Source organism: Agelaius tricolor, unplaced genomic scaffold, assembly GCF_023055355.1.
Source record: "Agelaius tricolor isolate 1412-34295 unplaced genomic scaffold, bAgeTri1.0.p SCAF_4, whole genome shotgun sequence".
In the NCBI taxonomy this organism is placed as follows: domain Eukaryota; kingdom Metazoa; phylum Chordata; class Aves; order Passeriformes; family Icteridae; genus Agelaius; species Agelaius tricolor.
This window is the reverse complement of record NW_027269264.1, coordinates 32,460,404-32,479,276: the sequence shown is the minus strand read 5'-3', so window position 1 is coordinate 32,479,276 and position 18,873 is coordinate 32,460,404. Positions and strand designations below refer to the sequence as shown.

Here is an 18,873-nt window from a genome sequence, read left to right as displayed (position 1 = left end):
TTTCAGTACTAACTTTCCATTTGTCTAGCAATGCTGCTATATGCAGTGAATTGCCACGTAAATTAGTGTCTTCCATCTCAGATGCAGTGCACCAGATGGTCCAAATCACTATAATAAAAACCAGCCACTAAACTCTTCATTTAGCTTACAAAATGATTTCTTACTTGTCTACATTCATTTAGCTTCCAAAATGAAATCTTACTTATCTAATCCAAACCCATTCAAAGACTAAGGATGTCATTAGCTACAGATCTTCCTTGATAGATGGATGTATTGTCTACTGATATTTCCAGCTAAGGAGATCCCACAAGTCACTCTACATTCTCTTCTACAGCTACAGAGACAAGCCACTTCTGCTTGACCTGGATCTGCAAAATAGACTGAGCAAGAATATAGAGTAACAATAACCTTCCCTAGGAGCTTGTTGCTGTGCTTAAACACTGTCTTCAAACACCTTGCCTAATACTTAACCCACATTTTCTCAGCTGGAACTTAAACCAACTACTTTTCATTATGGCCTGGCTGATTAACATAAATAATTAAACCTTGTGACCTGTGTTTGAGGAGTGTTTCATACATAAAGCTTAATAGTCTTTTTGAATTCTCTTTAAAAAGGCAAAGCGCACTAGAAAGACCACACCTCCAACTGTTACCCATTTATCAAGCAGATATTAGATGCATGTGGTGTTTTAAAGTTCATAGAGTGCTAATTCATCTAATGGCTCAGCTCTGGTATATGTGTGCTGTGACCCTGGCTTTCTTAGTGGCTGACCTGACATAGTCCCTGTAATCCCTCTGGGATTCAAGCCTATTCTGTTTATAAAATCACACTCATTTAACCCTGCACATTCTTCAATTACACAAGAAAGAAGGGAGAAAGCCCCCCATCTCAAGTTCTCCCACCTTCAAAATAGGGAAAGAAACATTAGATAAGCACTTTCAGTTAATTTTTTTTCAGATGGAAAGCACTCTACATGTGTCAGGTATACAAGGTGTCAGCAACTTCACATAATGTTATATAAGTGTACACAAATCTATAATGTAAACCATACAGAACCTGTAACATACATAGGTAAGTTAGAACCTGTAACAACATAATGTGTTAGCTGTCAATTTCGGAAAACAAGACTTTAGCTATATACAAAAATTCCCTTATTCAATGGTGGAATTGCAGTGGTAAAAGGGTACAACTCCCTACCTGGATAAGTTACTTCCTGGGTAAACATAAGAAGTTTCTCGTTTGCTTTCTTCTACACAAGATAATGAGTTACACTGCTTACAGTATTTCTGAAATTACACACTTTAAGGTAAATGCCAAGACAGGCAATACAGAAATATGAGGAAAACAGAGCTCCCTCATAGGCATCTTTATAAAAGGATCAAAATTGTTACACTAATCTGGATGCCTACATAAATGACTGCAAAAATCAGATGGCAAGTTATTTATAGAAATCTTACAGCTACCCCAAGGGCTTCAATGAACATTTAATGCTTATTTTTCAGACCCATGTACACAAATACACTTATATTATTTAAAGAAAAAGAGATGCCTACATCCTCCACAGTTTTAAGAGAGTAAATAAAAAACACATAATTACAGACAGCTAGTCATCCTCACAAGCCATTTCCAGGATGCCAAGATGCAACGTTGTAGTGTCTTTTTTTTAAAAAACCATACCTCCATTGGCAACTTCAAACTTGACTCCAAATTCTCCTCCAGGTCCCCCAGGACTGTGGCTAGCTGTTAGGATAATTCCACCAGCGGCTTTGATCTTTCGGATGATACATGAAACAGCAGGTGTGGATAAGATCCCATTCTGTCCAATAACCAATCTGCCAATCTACATGGGAAAAACAAGCCAAAGTAGTCTGAGCAGTACTAAACTTTTGAAAATTAGTATACAAACACGCACACAATAGGAATATATATACAGGATAGAAATGGTAAAGTCTTGGTACAGAACATAATCTTTTGCAGAGAAATATCCATGAGTTGGTTGCATGCTAACCTGGAGCAGTGACAAAGAATACTGTAATCTGGCACGTTTAACCCCACTGGCCTGGATGCGACAGTACAGCAAGAGCACAGCAATGACAAGGATTTGCAAAGCTCCCAATCACAACACTAGGCTATCATCCTGCTACCAAAACTTGCCAGGTAACCCCACAAGTCAGCAAATCCTCTCAGATATTAGTAGAGTTTAGGGCTGACCCCATGGATGCATTTGCCGGGCTGGGGCTTTAACAGAAAAAGAAGAGAAAGCAAATTGCCTTTCACAGAGCAGCCTTCCAGTGTAATCACAAGTACCACTCCACATTAGGACCTGCAGTCTCTTGTAGTTACACTTCTATTGCATGACAGCCTTGGATGTCCTGCACCACAGAAAGCATTGCTCCTCCTTCAGCTATCAATGACTCCTTGGCTATTCCAAATGAATAGTTTCCCAGGGCACAGCTGAGCAGGGGAAGTTCCCACCATTCTTAAAATAAAAAAAAAAACCCTTTCAGGTGGTGTTATTAAACACTGACTCAATGTGCTTGGTATTATATGCAGTTCCACTGCAAGGTTCCAATTTCAAAACCATGCCTTCATCCCCTATGCAGATACTACAGTTTCAGTTTAACATAAATAATCTAGGAGCCAACAAGAAATGTATTTACAAAGAAATACAAGAGGAGTTCCAATTTCTGGGGAACGCAAAAGGAAGACGCAAACAAGCAAGGGGAGAAGGGGAGGTAAAGTGTTACAGAGGAGAATTGAGGCAGCTGCGCAAGGAGCTTAAAATGATATTGTTGAAGTCTGGACTTTCTTAATAACATCAATATTTTTAGAAAATCAAATAAACCCCTATCATCACCACCACCACTACTGAGCAGTAGTTTGGGAAGGGGCAAGGCTGTTAGGGTAGGCAGAGGGAAAGGCAGAACACCAAATCCCTCTGACTCCCCATCTGAAAGCAGACTAGGAATTGAACTTCAGACTTCATTCTCTAATTTGAAGGAGATTTGATAGCTCCACAGTCTGTTCAGCAAAGCAACAGCACAGGAGGTGTCACTACCTGCCTCCTGTCCATATGGAGTTGTTCCTTTGTATACAGATGACCTTCTTCTGGGCACTCACAAGAGGACCTTAATGGTTACTTAAAAGTGTGGGTTCAAATAATTTCAGAAGAGCAAAGGATTAGGAGATTATTATTTAAGACGGTTTTGTAAACTATTTTAATTTCAAAAATTAGGACTACAGAGAAATTATCAACTTCTACCATAAATTACTTTTTTGATAATTCTCACCAATCACAAACTATGTCTAACCATTTCTCTTTCAGTAAGAACCACGGGATCTGCTTTTCAATTTTAAAAAATGTGCAGAAAATGCACTCTTCTGAGATTTCTACCTCAAGCTCTGATGAAAGAATAATTGTTTGTCTACCTGCTTCTCTTTTCAGAGTTTTTGCAGATAATTCTGAAGCCTATGGAATGTTGCTAGAAAACAGGAGAGCTAATAAGAAACAAACAAAATATTACCGTGAAAAGAAAAAATTTATTTTAAAAACCTTGAAATTGTTTGTTTTGAATATTGTTCCTCCCTTTTTTTAAACTGTGAAGCATGTAGAAAGCTAGAGCAATGACTCAATCTTCCAAATACAGCTGTCAGAAATGGTTGCCAGCTCTTAAAACAGTATTGTGTATGAGTAAACAAAAGGAATATGACAGCAATGACGTTTTACAAAACGCTTGAAAACAACACTCTGAATCTATCTGGAGGCACTCAAGTATAAACATATTTACACTTGCATGCAGGCTTGTCACAAGCATGGTTTTGGTATTTCTAAATCTAAAGTAGTGAGTTTTAAGTTTATGTCCTCATGCACATCACTGTATTTTTAAAAGTTAGTCCAACCTTAAATTATTCAGAATGCACAAATTACCTAGGACTATCTCTTTGCTATATTTCATTTCTTCCCATTCAGCAGATGTCACACAAACCAGTTTTCCCATTTTTCTGGATGCCAAATATTAATATAAAGATGAGTAATTTGATTTTGCTTTAAGCACTTGTCATGAGGCTACTATTTCTATACTACTTTGAAATATTATTTGTTATGCTAATTTCTGTACTATAGAAATATTGCAATATTTAGCATTCTAAACTAAGGATCCGACAAATCACATTACATAAATGATATAACAGTATTTTATCTGCAGGGACTACTACAAAGTTTCACCTTTTATTAAGGCCATCAGTGCTTCTACAAAACTCCCTCAGGACAGTGCAGACTTTAGAGGTGTAAATGTGCTATCCATCTTCCTTTGCTGTTTTAATTTTGGTGGCAGGAATGCACAAGGTCATCTTCTCAGAATCTCTTCATTTTGAATCAAATGCTAAACTAGCATTAAATTATTTCTTTAATTAATTTAATTAATACTTGTTTTTACAGACTTCTCACAATCTGCGCTAAAACGGTTACCAAACTGTACCCACATACTGGGTCACAATTAAAGTTCCAGTAATATCCTTCTGAAAATCTTGGACAATTTCATAGCATGGAAAGATTATCTCTGGAATTCAAAAACTTGCATGGCTACAAGATCACAGGCATGTAATATCTCTTCTATTACTGTGTCCCTATGCCACATTCTATTTTGTTCCTGTACTTTAGTAACAACAGCAGAAACAAAGATCCTCAGCAAACAGTTACAGCTGAAAGAATAAAGTACCCTAACAAGTACTTTACAAGAACATTTTTATGCAATATTACCACTTGCAGCTGTGCCTTTTCAGACAATTCGGCTGATTACTATGGACTCATTTAATGTTTTTTTTTAATCATTTTTCCCAGTAATCTCTCACATGCCTCAGCCAATTTTACTTGAAAGAACGTGAAGCAAGTACATTACATCCTTCGGGCTCTGCCTTCCTGTATTTTACTAGTATCTTTAGGATACTATAGTAAAATTCAGGAATATGAACACCACGCTCAGTGTAGAAGCAAATAAATACCACACAGACCCAGGGAGGCAGGGAAGATTTGCATGAAAGGCCATGGAAAATAAAACCAACATGGTATTACATAGGAAACAACCAGAAAATTCAACTCTGCCATCTCATACTTCTGCAGCATTACTAGCAATACCCTGCAGTCTCTCTAGCATGTTGTCATGACTTTCCACATTCAAGAGTAACGGCACTGCCTTCTGATCCACCACTGAGACTCACAAATAACAGCTTCTTGTTTAAACGTATCCTAAACCTTCCATTAAAAATTAGACACCCCATCCAGCTGGTGGGTCTAATAGAGTATTTCCATCTAATACATAGATGAATTGTATTGCACTACTACTGGCACAACGCAGGTGAAAAGGGAAATAGACCCTCAAATGATCTGCTACCACCTCTACTTTGTCAAACTGATTGTTGCAACCCAGAATGGTACAGGACCTCTGTCTGCCCTTCCTCACAGTCCCCCACCTTCCCATGACATGCATCCCTTACCCAGCAGTGTTTGTTACCATCCCAGCTGTGTGCCCACTGAGGGGTAACCCTGGCCGGTCACCCTTGGCTCTGAACAGGAGCTGGTGGCACATGTGCTGCTGGCAGCTGCAGAGCATGGGCCAGCCTGTAGCTGCTGCCACCACAGGAAGGCTGTGCAGGCTGCAGCAGTGGTGCATGTACCTGCAGCCTGGAGCTGGAGGGCATGAGCCAGCAGCACCAAGGATGAGTAGAAGGCAGGCCAAGCATTGGCAGCTGACTGAGCAGGGGACCTCATCTCATTCCTTGTACTGGAGCCCATGCCAACCGTGCTAGGCTGTTAGCACAGGGGGAATGTGGGATGAGTCACCCACAAGTTAGAACAAGAGGAACCTAGCAACTCTAAAGGGCAGTCCATTTACAGATGATAATAGAAAATCACATTTATTTTTGTACTCAGCCAGCACAACTAGCCATGGCTCTTGGTACGGGTCTTCCGGCAAGGAGATTAAAGTTCAGTTTATCAGCACTGCTGGCACTCAGAGCAGCTGAACATTTTCAATGCACCTTTCAAGCCTTCCCCATGTTTCATCTGATCCAGCCTACATCAATTCACTTCTTTCCCTGTGATACCAGCTACATGCTTTCTCATGATATTAACCTCATCCAGAGGGACAGATCTTTGCTCAAATGAGTCTCCTCCTCTCCCCCTATTTATATAGCACAGCACTAAACAATGCTATCAAGGAGATTTAGATATTTTCCCAGCAGGTGTATCTTAACAGCCAAAAAATAAAACATACAACTAGTACTAATGAAGTAAATGTGAAACTTACGCATTTACATTGTGCTTGAGAGAAACAGAGGTGAAGATGACCAGGGTGAAGATGTTAAAGAGGGAACAGAGCGTTAGAACATGGAAATAGGAAGCCTTTTCAATAGCTCCCTACCAGCTAGGCTGCTCAATTTCTGAGGACTGTGTCATTAGCAAGAGAATCACATGTGAATTCAGGTATTTGTGAGAACTGTGAGCAGAAACATTAGGAGTTTGGCTTCAGAAAGCACTAGGAAGAAACTGTGCTACTAAGAAACTTGCAGTAACTAAGAAAGGGGAAAGAGCATTATTACAGCAAGGTGTCAGAATCATCTCAAACTGGAAATCTCCTGAGGTCAGAAAGATATTCCAGCAAGATGGGGAATGTGACAGAAGCAGTAGGAAGGAGGCAGGCTGACAGGAAAAATTAAGTCAGTATAACTTGGGCGAGAAGCCTCTGCTCCTCTAAATCCTAAATTTCTTTAGCACCTCAGTTCTTGTGGCCACTCTGCACTGAAACCCATCCCGGTAGCTCCTACCAGCATATGAGGACCTCAGCCTCTGCAGGGCAGCTCTTGCTTTAGCTGTTGCTGCACCTTACCCCACCTGGCCAACAGGTACAGTTCCATCAACGAGACTGTCTCCACTGGGCCACAAGGGCAATGGGGCTCGGGAGCAGCACTCCTCCATGCGCTTCCCACCTTCCTTGCAACTCCCCACACACCAGTCCACTCCTCTGCCCTGCACTCACTCCCTGCACGCTCCCTTCCCGGACACTGCAGGTGGAACCACTGTGCTAGTCTCGCCACTGTCCCCACTTCCACCAGTGTCCCCCACAGAGCCCTCCCACACCCTGGGCCACTTAAACCCTGGCCTCTAACAAGTCCCTATATGAACAGTGATTTTGCACTGGGCAGACAGTATGTAACAAAGTCTCTGAAATCTTAAGGCATCACTGAACATCTGCTTGATATTATCACCATGTTGAGAACATACTTTTGAAGTAAATTTAAAATACTCATTATTCATACAAGGCTGGTTGGTCTTGTATGTGACAGCAAATCAGCAGGGAAAATTCAAACACATATGGAGATTAATTTCAAAATTGAAAGATCTTTTGAAAGGAATGCCTTTTAAGTACTGAGCTTTTGAATTAAAAAAATCCCTATTAAAAAAACCCTACAGAATTATATCACTCCTTCTGCCAAACCTGGAGGATCAGTCTAGGCATCATAACAAGAGATAGCAGTTTCAACTCTGCTTTGAAGCAGGAACTTCAAGCCTGGATTATGTAGTATTTCCAGCTTTCTGTATATACACATTCACACATGAATGCGTATATACAGAAATATCTCTTCTCCACATGCGCAGAGGAGATAAGTTCTCTCTTCTTCTAGCAGAAGAAAAAGTTGTCTTCCTGGGTTCTTTCCTACATTCAAAACTGCACCAAAAAATTTGTATCCCGTCTGACCAGAGGTTTCTGCCACTGGGTCCCCCTGTATTTTATAATTTGTTAGCAAGTGACCAAGAGGAAAGAACTGTTCTTTTCCTAAGGTTGCAGGTAAAATGCTGAATTCCTCTTCCTTCAACAGTACCATTTTCCTCTAAAATATCCTGAGCAGCAGGTGCTTGTTTGATACCTTTGTTCCCCGCGTACTTAGTTTTAACTCTGCTACATTTTCTCCTGCAGAGTGACCCTATGTTTCAGTTCCCATGCCTTCCTCCTTCTAAAATAAGGGGCGAAACAGCACGGCACGGCTGGCAGTCTCCAGAGGTTGCCACCACGCCGATGGGGCCACCGCCTCTCCAAGGCCCGGCGGCACAGCCCGGGGACGCCGGAACGGGCAGGTGCGGGGCTGGCCGTGGCACTGTTTAAGACATAATTTCCTACACAGCCGCAGGCGGGCTCCTCCGCGCTTTATCTGTGCCTCGAGCGCTCTCCGGGATGACACAGGCGGGCTCTGCCCCGCGTTCCCGCGGGCAGGGCGCGGGTGCCGCTGCCAGGGACGGGGAGCAGGGGCACCCGCGGGGCGGCGGGAAGGGCGAGGGGACAGCTTACCCCGTTGGCCGCGGCCATCTGAACGACGATCTCGATGGCGGTCTTGCTGAAGTACCTGCCGTCGCTGCCCACCACCATGGTGCAGCCCTGCCGGTCGCGGAGGTCCACGGAGGAGAGGAGGCTCTGCACGAAGTTGGGCAGGTAGTTGCGCTGGCTCTCGAAGAGCGCCGTGGGCCGCCGCAGGCCCCCTCCGCCCGTGGGGCGCTGGTCCTCGTAGGGCGCCGTCTGCACGGTGAGCACGGGGATGGGGGTCCGCTCCATGGCGGCTGCCGCCCGCCCGCGGCTCCGCTGGCCAGCGGCGGCCCCGGCGCACGCTGCCGAGCCGGCGGTGCGAGCCCAGAGGCGTTCCCCGGGCGGGGCCGCGCTCGCTCGGCCCCCGGCGGCCCCCGGCCGGCGCCCGGCGTGGCGAGGGAGCCGGGGCGGGCTCGGGGGGCGCGCCGCCCCTTGCCCGCCCGCCCCGCCGGGGGCCCCGCCGGCGCCGCGCCGCCCGGCAAGGCGCCCGGGGCTCGCCGGCTCGCTGCCATCAGCATGCGGCGGCCCCGGCCAAAAATAACCCTGGAAAGCGAAGCCGAGAGCCGCGGGCTCCTGCCAGGGATGTAACTGGAGGCACGGAGGAGCGGGCGAGCCAGCGCTGCACACTTGCTCGGGGGGATCACGGTCTGTCAGCGCCGGGGCCCCCGCCGGGACCGGGCACCCTGGGCACGAAGGCAGCACCTCCGGCGGGGCAGCGCCCACACGGAGCGCAGCATCCCGGCGGGGGCGAGGCCGCGCAGTGGTACTGCCCCAGGAGAGGGAACAGCACAGCGGGCAACTAGAGAACGAACAAAGAGAATCGACTTTTTTTCTTTTCTTTCTCTATTGCTCAAAAGCAAGGTTTTTGTATAGTAAGTAAACTTAAAGAGGGGCTTGCTTACTAACTGTTCTAGTTTTTCTCTCCAGGCTCACTGTAAAGCCAACCATGAAGGTGCCTTTCCCTATGCTAAACCAAGGCGTTTCATACAGATGTATGGTAAAGCTTAGTTCATTGGCATGGGTTCATTCTGCTTAAATGAAATGCAGAGGTGGTGGCATTAGCAACTGCAGAGATGCCTGACATTTCCCAGTATAAAGGCTGTGTTTATAGATGCCTGTGACTGTCAAACATCAGCTGAAATTTTCCATCCAAATGCTCTTTTCACACTGGGCCCACACAGCATTGTTTTTTGCCAGGACAACTGTCTTGGTAGGAGAGTTGGGAAAAATAGTCGTGTAACCTCAATGTTATTCTTGTGCTTAGGAAATCCCTGCAGACCTGCATCTGAGTAGGGAAATATAGTTTTTTAAGGCATTTTTCTCATTTCTTTGAAGGAATCTGCTCATACACCGCTCAGAAGCCAGGTGGAGTGTTATGGTTCAACAAAGACACGTGTTTGCTGCAATGACAGGAGATGGCCAGGCAAACATGGGTTAAAACGTTTTTGTCTTCTACAGAGGCTGAGAGTTCATTCAGCAGTTCATTAAGAGTCAGTGAGAGTCACCTGCTGAATAGTAACCAGAGGAACTCAGTCATGGTTTTGAGCCCTATTTCTGCCGGCTTTTTGGTGGTTCATATCAGGTAGAGTGTGACTGTTTAAGACATAATTTCCTACACATACATTTCTTTGGCAGGGGCGGCTGCCATCACAGTTAAAACATTCTACATGCTATGGTAGGCAATGCCCAACAGTTTAGTTTAAACAAAGGAATCCATTTAAGCAGATACAAGAATTCTAGCTCTGTTGGCAGAATACCTTTGTAGTGGGCCATATACTGTAGCAGAGGGCCAGAGCACATACAGGATGACAGTAATCTCATTTCTTTCATCAGACCTAGCCTGTAGTCATGATTGCGGCTTCCTATACTGATTCAGAATGCATCTTAAACAGCAAAAGGGAAAAATCTGCCCTGTGGAAACGCCAGTTCTCATATCCCTAATATAAACAAAGCAAATTTAAATGAGGCAGCTGTATCTTAAATAATTTTGGGCACTGCCAGCAATGAAATCATGACATTGCACTAGTATGCCTTAGTGAAAGCTGAAATAAAATCAGATAACTGGTATCTACCAGAGCAAATGCTCTACAAGGAAACAGAAACAAAGATGGAAAGCATTAGAACAGATAAGATCCCAATAAAGGAAAACGCATGACCAAAGTAAGAAGAAATGTGATAGTCTTTGAAATAAAGAATTGACTGCATTTTTCATATGGATAGAGGGAATGTGTTGAGCATTTAGAAAAAAATATATCAATTTGAATCAATTTTAAACCTCTGCAAACACTGACATTCTCAGAATGTATATTTTAAGATAGGCAATCAATGACAATTTTCCAGAATTGCTTTTCTCCACCTATGTAATTTATGTACAGTAATGAAAAAGTGTATTTTAGAGTCTTTTCAAGCATTGCCTTGACAAAGGCATTACCAGAAATGTAATGGGTTGTACTGAGCACTGTAAAATTTTTAGTTCAAACTCAAGCTCTGCTTTAGGTAAGTCCATCCAGAAGTTTATGTAACCTCTCTTTCATTATGATTCTTGTAATACTTTGTAAAACTATGTTGTAAAGTCATGCTATTTCAGGGAGACCTCAGGTTTTGCTTTAAAAAATAAAATGCCAGCCTTCACAGGAGAAGTGTAAAGGATGAGGAAGTTAATGCAGAGAGCCTGAACATTTTAGTACAAAAGCTGAAGAAAAGGAACAATTTTTTGTCTTTTTTTAGTTCAGTTCTTCAGTTTTCCAGCACCCAGATTAGCATTATGTGGATACATTTATCCATGGGTAAATGTTTCAATTTCTGTTTTATTTTTTTAATACAGTCCTGTTCTGAGCAGATGTCATTGAGAAGTGGAAATTCCTGTAAATGGCCAATGCTGCAGAACATTAACTGATTACTGCTGTGTATCTTCAAAAAATGAATAATTGTCAATTTGGGGTGATATTAAAAGTCTGGAATGTCTCCTTGGGAAACAACAGCTAAATTTATTCTTAGTATTACCAAACTGTGTTGCGAGTGAGTTTTTTAAAGGTTGTTAAAATAAAAACCAGCTTAATGAAGTGACATGAGTGAAAGTTAAATTTGTTCAGTTTCCAACTAAAACAATTAGCTTTCTGAGTGCCAATTTTAGAAACTTGGTTTGACATATGCAATCTAGTTCAGGAACATTTTCACCCTGTAGTTGGTTTCTTACTTGATTCTTAAAGCTTTTTAACTCCTGAGCCTTAAAATGTTTACCATAATTCATTTGTCTTGTGACAACATGGCAGTGTTAATTACTTTAAGAGCTGTATTGTTGTGTTTGCCCATCTTTTTTTTTTTACCAGCATTGTACTAGTACCTTTGTCATTTTAGGCCCAGTTTTTTCATGCACTGAGCTGGGAATTGGGTTGCCTGTGTGGACTTGAAGGAAAGAAGTCTGTCCCATGGCAACAGAAGCCCTTCATAGCCACACAATTACTTCTAATTCAGTGGACCTGGTGGCCTGAAGTGTCCCCTCTGCAAGATGGCAGAAAATACTAATGGATTTTCTTGAAGGTAGATTGTAGAAGCTCAGCCCAGTTCTGATTTGATGCCAACGTACAGGAAATTGCCATGGACATGACACTTCTTTCTGTCAAGGAAAAATATTTTGTATCAACTTGCAGATGTTGCAGGGGAATTGAACTGGTGCCATAAACAAAGCAAGTTTTGCCTTTAAGTTCCCAATTCATCACTAGTATAATACCTGAGTTTTAGATGGAAACACATTTTTACAGTTGTTTCATGCAATATGTGTTCCAGATAGAAATGTGGATACTCAAAATTAATTCAGCCATTCCCCGTGGTGGCATGTTTTGAAGTTCAAATTCTCATCCTCACTGAGCTGGATACTCCAGTTCCACTTGTAGTGCAGTTATCATATGAGGAATAGCATGCACTTACTGTAAGTTTTTAACTTGAAACAAAAAAGTTCTGAAAATACAATGTCAGTTTATTTAAACCACTCAAAAATTGCAATTCAATTAATATATTGTTTTATTTTTATAAATAAAATTATATCTTTTTATTTGCATTATTATGTAATAAGAACAAAACTACTTTTAAACCCCAGTGTTTCCAAGTGGGGCATTTTCTACTTCTTTTTTTAAACTTGCAATGATTTTGTTTCAAAATGTAAATTACTTAGAAGTTTAAAAAAATTAAAAGATAAATTAAAATTGAAAAATTGGTGGATATTTTGACTGACTTTATCTGTCTTGTCTTTCACAAATTAAAGCTTTTCCAGGGAGCATTTCTATTATGTTAGAAAAGGCAGAGAAAATGTATTTTATATTCTTATAGGAAAATTAGTTCCCTTGTTGCAGAGTTTTATTGAGAAGTAGTATTTATGAACTCATGGATATCTATTGAGTTCTTTTCCGGAAATTTTACTTAATCCCCTGAAAGGCTATACTTCACTACAGCTGCAAGTTTGTAATTACTATGAAACAGGGTGATTGTTTTAAGGAACATTTTCACACAAACTTACATGCAAATTGATTTACAAAGCCCAAACGGGAAAAATTCCCTGAAAACATATTTCTCATAACTGATAACTGATGTACTGCTATGCCAGCAACTTATGATTGTTGTGTAAGTCAGGTCTGACTTATAAAGTTGCCTGTTACTATCCATCTAATCAGGAGAAACAGGAAGGAAAAAAAGGATTGAGAGAAGGAACCAGAACAATCAGTCATTAACCTAACAGAGGAAGCAATCCTTATAAAAGGAACATCCTCCAAAAAGTCCAAAGGATGCAGAAAGTTTATTCAAATAGTTTTGCTTACTCTCAAGTGAGTGATACTCTCTCTCAAACTGAAAATAGGTTAGGTAATCTTACTTTATGTAAAATTAAGTGTGCAGTGACCACAGTCTTGCTAGACTGTGTGACAGAGATAGATATAGTCTGTTTAACAAGCTGTTTGTACTGCCAAGTAAGACAACCGTGTTGTCAAGGCCTGATTTAGCAGGAACTTATTTCACAGACACTGTGGAAGTCTTACGCTTCCATTTATGGTTATTTACCAATTATGTCACCAGTCAAGAGTGGAAAATTTATCCATATGATTGTCATTCCAGCACATGATATGCAAAAAATAAAACAGAACTTCCAAACTGTTCCTACTGCTGCAGACCTGCTGATTCCCAGTCTGATTTTCAGAGGTGCAACAAATAGCTACTGCCACTGCATCCAATGAGAGTGACATACGACAAGACCCTCCAGGCTGTAATCCTCAGATGACACAATGTTCTACAATGTTCTACATCTTACAGACACTGCCAACCAAATGGCCTCTTTCACATCATCACCCACTTAAGCACTGTGGGTTCCCAGCAAAAAACTACTTCAGGGTCTGAAGTCCCCTCCTTACAAGTAAGCATGTACCCTGTGTATCTCCGTCCTTCTCAGGAGTGGAATTACTGAGTAAAATGAAAACCTCAGCTCTGACACAATGGTTTGATGCTGGGAGCTGGGCAGTGATAACACAGAAATGGGACATGCTCAAATTTATCCTGCCTATCTACCTCCTAGCCCAGGGATGCTAGGTAGTAAAGGTTGCAGAAATACTGCTGGTTTTCTTGCTGTACTAATAGATTAGTACATGAAAGAGAAACAAAACTGATAGCAGAGATCTATTTTTCAACCATTTTAAAAGCCCACGATTTTTAAAATTAAGTCAAAACACATGAAAAGTTTAAAAACACAGGGAAAGAAATGTTCCCACAACACCTCTTCACCAGCATACCCGAAAGAAGATACACAGTCAACATAATGATTGATACAAGGATTCTTTGCCTTTTATATGTTTGCCTTCTACAACAATAAAGCAAGGGAATAAAGCAAAATACCATCACTCTGCTCTGAGTCATAGCATCTCTGACAAGAACTCAAAGCTTAAACTACTCAGGAACACAAACACAGAAACACAAACAAACAAACTAAAAAAAGGAAGAATAAAGCAGCATAGAAAAACAGCTCCTTCAAATGGAGGAAGATTTTTATTAGCAACTTTATTTCTGAGTTTTTGAGAAAGACACAATATGTTTAAGTCTCAGATCAACAAACAAATTCACTGGCCTTTTAGAAAGCACTTTGACACCTAAGGAGTAAAAAGGCCTGTTTTAAGGAGGAGCCCCAGACAGAATTCCAGTGATTCTTTAATAAATGCCAATATCATGATATAGATCACTTTGCGTAGTTGCTTAACCGTTTGCTTTGGGGTTTTTTTGCACCCACTGAAAAATAAATACTTAACTTCACCATGCCATCTGTATCTTACTCTGCCATTTAAGGGAATACTATTGGACAAAGCACTTGAGATTTTTTTCTCCTTTTAAGAATTCTTCTCTTCCTCATGTCAAGGGTCAAGTAATTTTCCAGCATACATAGTCTAAATTCTGCCTGACAAATTGATTCTGCCAGGGAACTTGTTTTATCTTCTGTCAATGACTGATGAAAGGAAGAAAATTTCTCACAGCAACAACCTGTCTGCTAAACAACCTTTCCATATTCAAGTCACTCTGATTGTTTCTTCTGGAAGATCAGACAGACATGAGAACAGTTCTTTAAAATTATAAAAATAGTCTGGAAGAAACCTTTCACTAAGGTCCAGGGAAAAATTACAGAAAATGAGTCAAGGGTGTAATTTCAGGATACCTCAAGAGATTTGGATCCAAATCCTGACAAGCAGCTGAGGACCCTGGGTGACTGCAGGTGCCACCGTGAGGTGTGGAAAGTGGTGGAGCAGCGCCTCCTTCTGTGGGCATATCTGTTCTCTCAGCCTCTGCAGAGCTCTGTCCGCAGCCAAAGTCTGATTTATTTTTCTGTTTTGTAACCTACCAAACCTTTTGACGCATCTCTGAAGAGTTTGCTCTCAGTTCTCACGACCTGCAAACCAGGAAGGGTGTTTAGTTAGGGATATCCATTAGTACGTATGTAATTTGGAAAATTGTTGTCAGACAAACTAGCTTTCTGTTTTCACGTATCTTCCATTCTTGGTTTTGCCTGACCTTTCATCTGGTTCTGCAGCCTACTACTGCAAAAATGAATCTGTCATTGAACTCGTTTGAACAAGTCAGTCTTACTTAGACCACAGTGCTTTTAGAGGAGTAACATGCTTAGTTACTCTAGAATTACCAGTTCTTTTTCCCCAGGATGCTCCTCTTGCACAGAAGGGAAGGGCTGTTTCTACCTACCTATTTAACTGAGGGTGCTGGTTTGACTTGCTCTTGTTGATCGTTGTCTGTCAGGTTTTACTTTGGATCAGATTATGTCAAACATGCCAATTCCCATCCAGTGACTTTCATGGCTATATAGTTAATAAGCAACACTGTCCATCCTGTAGCATCAGGAATACCTGAGGGTTCAGGGCAGGTAAAAAGAAAATCCCCACCAAACTAAAAAATTTCATGAACACAGCACTTTACACTCTGACCACCTCTTTTTTGAAGAACATGATTAAAGTAATCCCTCCTTCTAAGACAGTGGGGCAGGAAAGCTAAAACTTACCTTCTCAGGCACTTTTGATATCATAATTCAGTCCTGCAACTGTGTCAGCAAAGTGCTCCATCAAAACCATGAAGTCAGTATTCTCTTACTTTAAGAAGAAAGAGGAAAGGATTTGCAGGGGGAAAAAAGCCTTGCTCTGATTTTAGAGTGAACCAGTCACTAGATTCACACTGGAGTGAATCAGCCTAAAGTGATACAGATTTTTATTTTCCATAATCTCTCTCCTTTACCAACTAGGAAAAAAGCTTAAGACCAAAATCAGATAAAATTTCCTAGAAGACTACATCTGCATCGCTGTATAGCTGACAAAGTTGCTGAAACAAATGTTACCACTAGATGACACCAAATACTCGTTTAATATGACTTTTCCTACCTGTGAGTAGATCGACTACTAGAAGGGAAAAAACAAGTGGAGCAGCTGGGATAAATCCTCTTTTGGAACAAATTTGGTTTCCTCTGGAAACAACAGCAGAGTTCTTCACCAAGTAAAATTTTCTTACTTATTGGATAGTAAAGTCTTTATTTCAGTTCAAGTAATATGCTGCTTTTGAGTTGTCCTCTGAGATATGACTTTCTGATATTCCTGTTTGCAAACCAGAACTCTAGCAACTGTGTCAGTTTTCATTTTTACCCACCTTCCTCCAGGTCCTCTAAGAGAGACACTGATCTCACAGGCTTTGTTTCAGAAACAAGTAGCAGAACATTTACCAAGAGGCAAATAAAAACATTATGATTTAAAAAGTTTTTTTTATTCAGGCTGTGATTTATAAGCAAACCGATCTAGTTGAAGATGTCCCTGCTCAGTGCAGGGGTTGGACTGGATGACTTTTAAAGATCCCATCCGAACCAAACTGTTTTATGACTCTGTGATTCTATGGTTATGTTTGAAACCTCCTGGAAAGAACAGCTTAAATGTCATAGGAATGTCAAGCCTTTGATCAGGTAGTCCCCAGTATACTGATGGTAGCCGTATCAGTTTACAACAACCAGGCCCTTTCATCTTGTTGTAACATTACAGTGCAATATATAACATTATGTTGTTATATATTGCTAGCAGGCAATTGTAGTATATATGTAGGGGTTTTGAATAAACTTTATGAGATTCAATGCCATGGTTCTCACCAGCCTCTTGTTAATTAAAACAAAATTCTGCACTGATCAAGACATAGAAATGTAGCCTTTACTGCTGCATTTAAGTGAAATTATAAAAAATACCAATTTTAACAGTATAAGATTATTATTATTAACTGCTCATTTTGATAAAAAAGAAGCTTGAACATTTCAAGAACAGTACAGAGAAATCAATAAAGAAACCAAATAACAAATTAATTGTGCTTGTCAATTGAAATTATTAAACTGAAAGAGATGCAACAAATTTGAATCCTATTAAGAGAGCAATGTGAAATTAGTAGGTATTTCAGACTAGCTAAGTGAGGACAGTAAGATTAGTAAGTCCATTCTGCTCAAAGACTGGAAGCACTACAATGAAACCACAATTTAGACCAATATTTTAAAGTAAATTCAAGTTACAAGTGCTTTACTCATTTCTCGATGGGCAATTCACATCCTAGAATGCTTGACACTTGATCTGTTACAGCTGCACTCTTTTCTGAAAATTTCTGTGGATGTTGGTGTATGAGGCCAAGGTGCACTGGAGCCCTGGTGTCTCTGTGAAGCTGCTGGCCATAGCCAGACTCGGATTTCCTCTTTGTTCCCTTTGCCTGCATGTACATGGCTGGAAGAGCAAAGGACTATGTGTAGGGCACTGGGATGGGAATGTAGCCTTGTCATCCTGCAGGATGCCACTGTCACTGCCAGTAACAGGCTTTGCACTGCATGTGCAGCACCTCAGGGCTGAGGTTTGCCACACCTGGTCTGGCCAATCTTTTCCTGACCCACCTGAAGCTCTGATTACTTCAATTTATTTGTGACATCAGTATCTGTAACTGGCCAGATGTAAATTGCTAATTTGTTTTACTTTTTTATCCTTGGATGTTACAGCTAGTGTTTTTACAGCTAGTAGTTACAAGCTGCCATTCTGTGTAGGATGAGATATTTATGGCTTTAATGTGAGGATGAAGCATAGGGAAACATGACTGATACAGTATCAGTGGCCTTGAGAAGTGGAGACAAGTGTTGTAGAGGAGTACAGGCATTAGGGGTGATAAGAAATGCAGCACAGGCCTAGCACTGGAATCCCACTGCTATAAACAATTCACCTACAATCAGTTAAAACCATGCAGACCTGGATCTGTATTTAGTGTATATAATATATATGCAATTTATATAACAAATCTGGAAGCAATGTGAAGCTGTAGAGCAGTGCAGGATGAGCAAATCATGGTTGCTCATGTGGACTGAGGGAGGAGTAACAAAAAATGGACACTGTTTGGGCCAATGTTCCTGTTAGCAGAGGAAATGCCCCACAAGGAGAGGCAGATGCCGTTCCTGTGAGCTCTGCAGGGCAGCTGGGCTGATGATGGCAGTAGAGAAACAGGGTGGCTCACAAGGACAGCAGGTGGCTGGGAACACAAACCTATCCATCCTGTGTCCCCTCTGGTCACATCTTGACTACAGGAGTTGGAATGGAACATGGAAAACACATTCCATGCTCCAGCAGGTGGGAGTTATACATAAGGATTAAAAAGTAAGAATCTAGTAAAATACTACCAAATTCAGAACTGCCTAAATTTTAAAGGGCATAATAAATTAAACTGTGATCATCCCTTCATCTTCCCAGGTAATTCCTGAAGATTAAACCTAACAGGTGATATAAACAAATGGCACAAGAGTGTAAGGATATAATTTTTGTTAAAGTTTAACGGAGCTCCTAAAAACATGTGGAAAGCATACCATGGGGAAAAATGCTGCTTTGTAAAGTCTATTTCTGTAGATGTCTGACATTCATGAAGGCACAATGATCAAATCATTGCAATTTCCCTCTAGGACAGAAACTCCTCAGCCTCTGCTAGGAAACGAAATGT

The 18,873-nt window shown here is 41.2% G+C and overlaps 1 protein-coding gene across 1 annotated transcript in view; it reads right to left on the bottom strand.

Annotated features, from left to right (window-relative positions):
• PGM5 (phosphoglucomutase 5) overlaps nucleotides 1-8,742 on the bottom strand; it is a 69,124-nt gene extending 60,382 nt beyond the window's left edge. The window contains exons 1-2 of the mRNA XM_071425156.1: nucleotides 8,344-8,742; nucleotides 1,679-1,841 (exon numbers count right to left, since the gene is read on the bottom strand). Of these exons, the coding sequence (XP_071281257.1) occupies nucleotides 1,679-1,841; nucleotides 8,344-8,604 (424 nt within the window). The 5' untranslated portion in view covers nucleotides 8,605-8,742. The remainder of the gene's footprint in view (nucleotides 1-1,678; nucleotides 1,842-8,343) is intronic.
• Nucleotides 8,743-18,873: the final 10,131 nt, after the last annotated feature.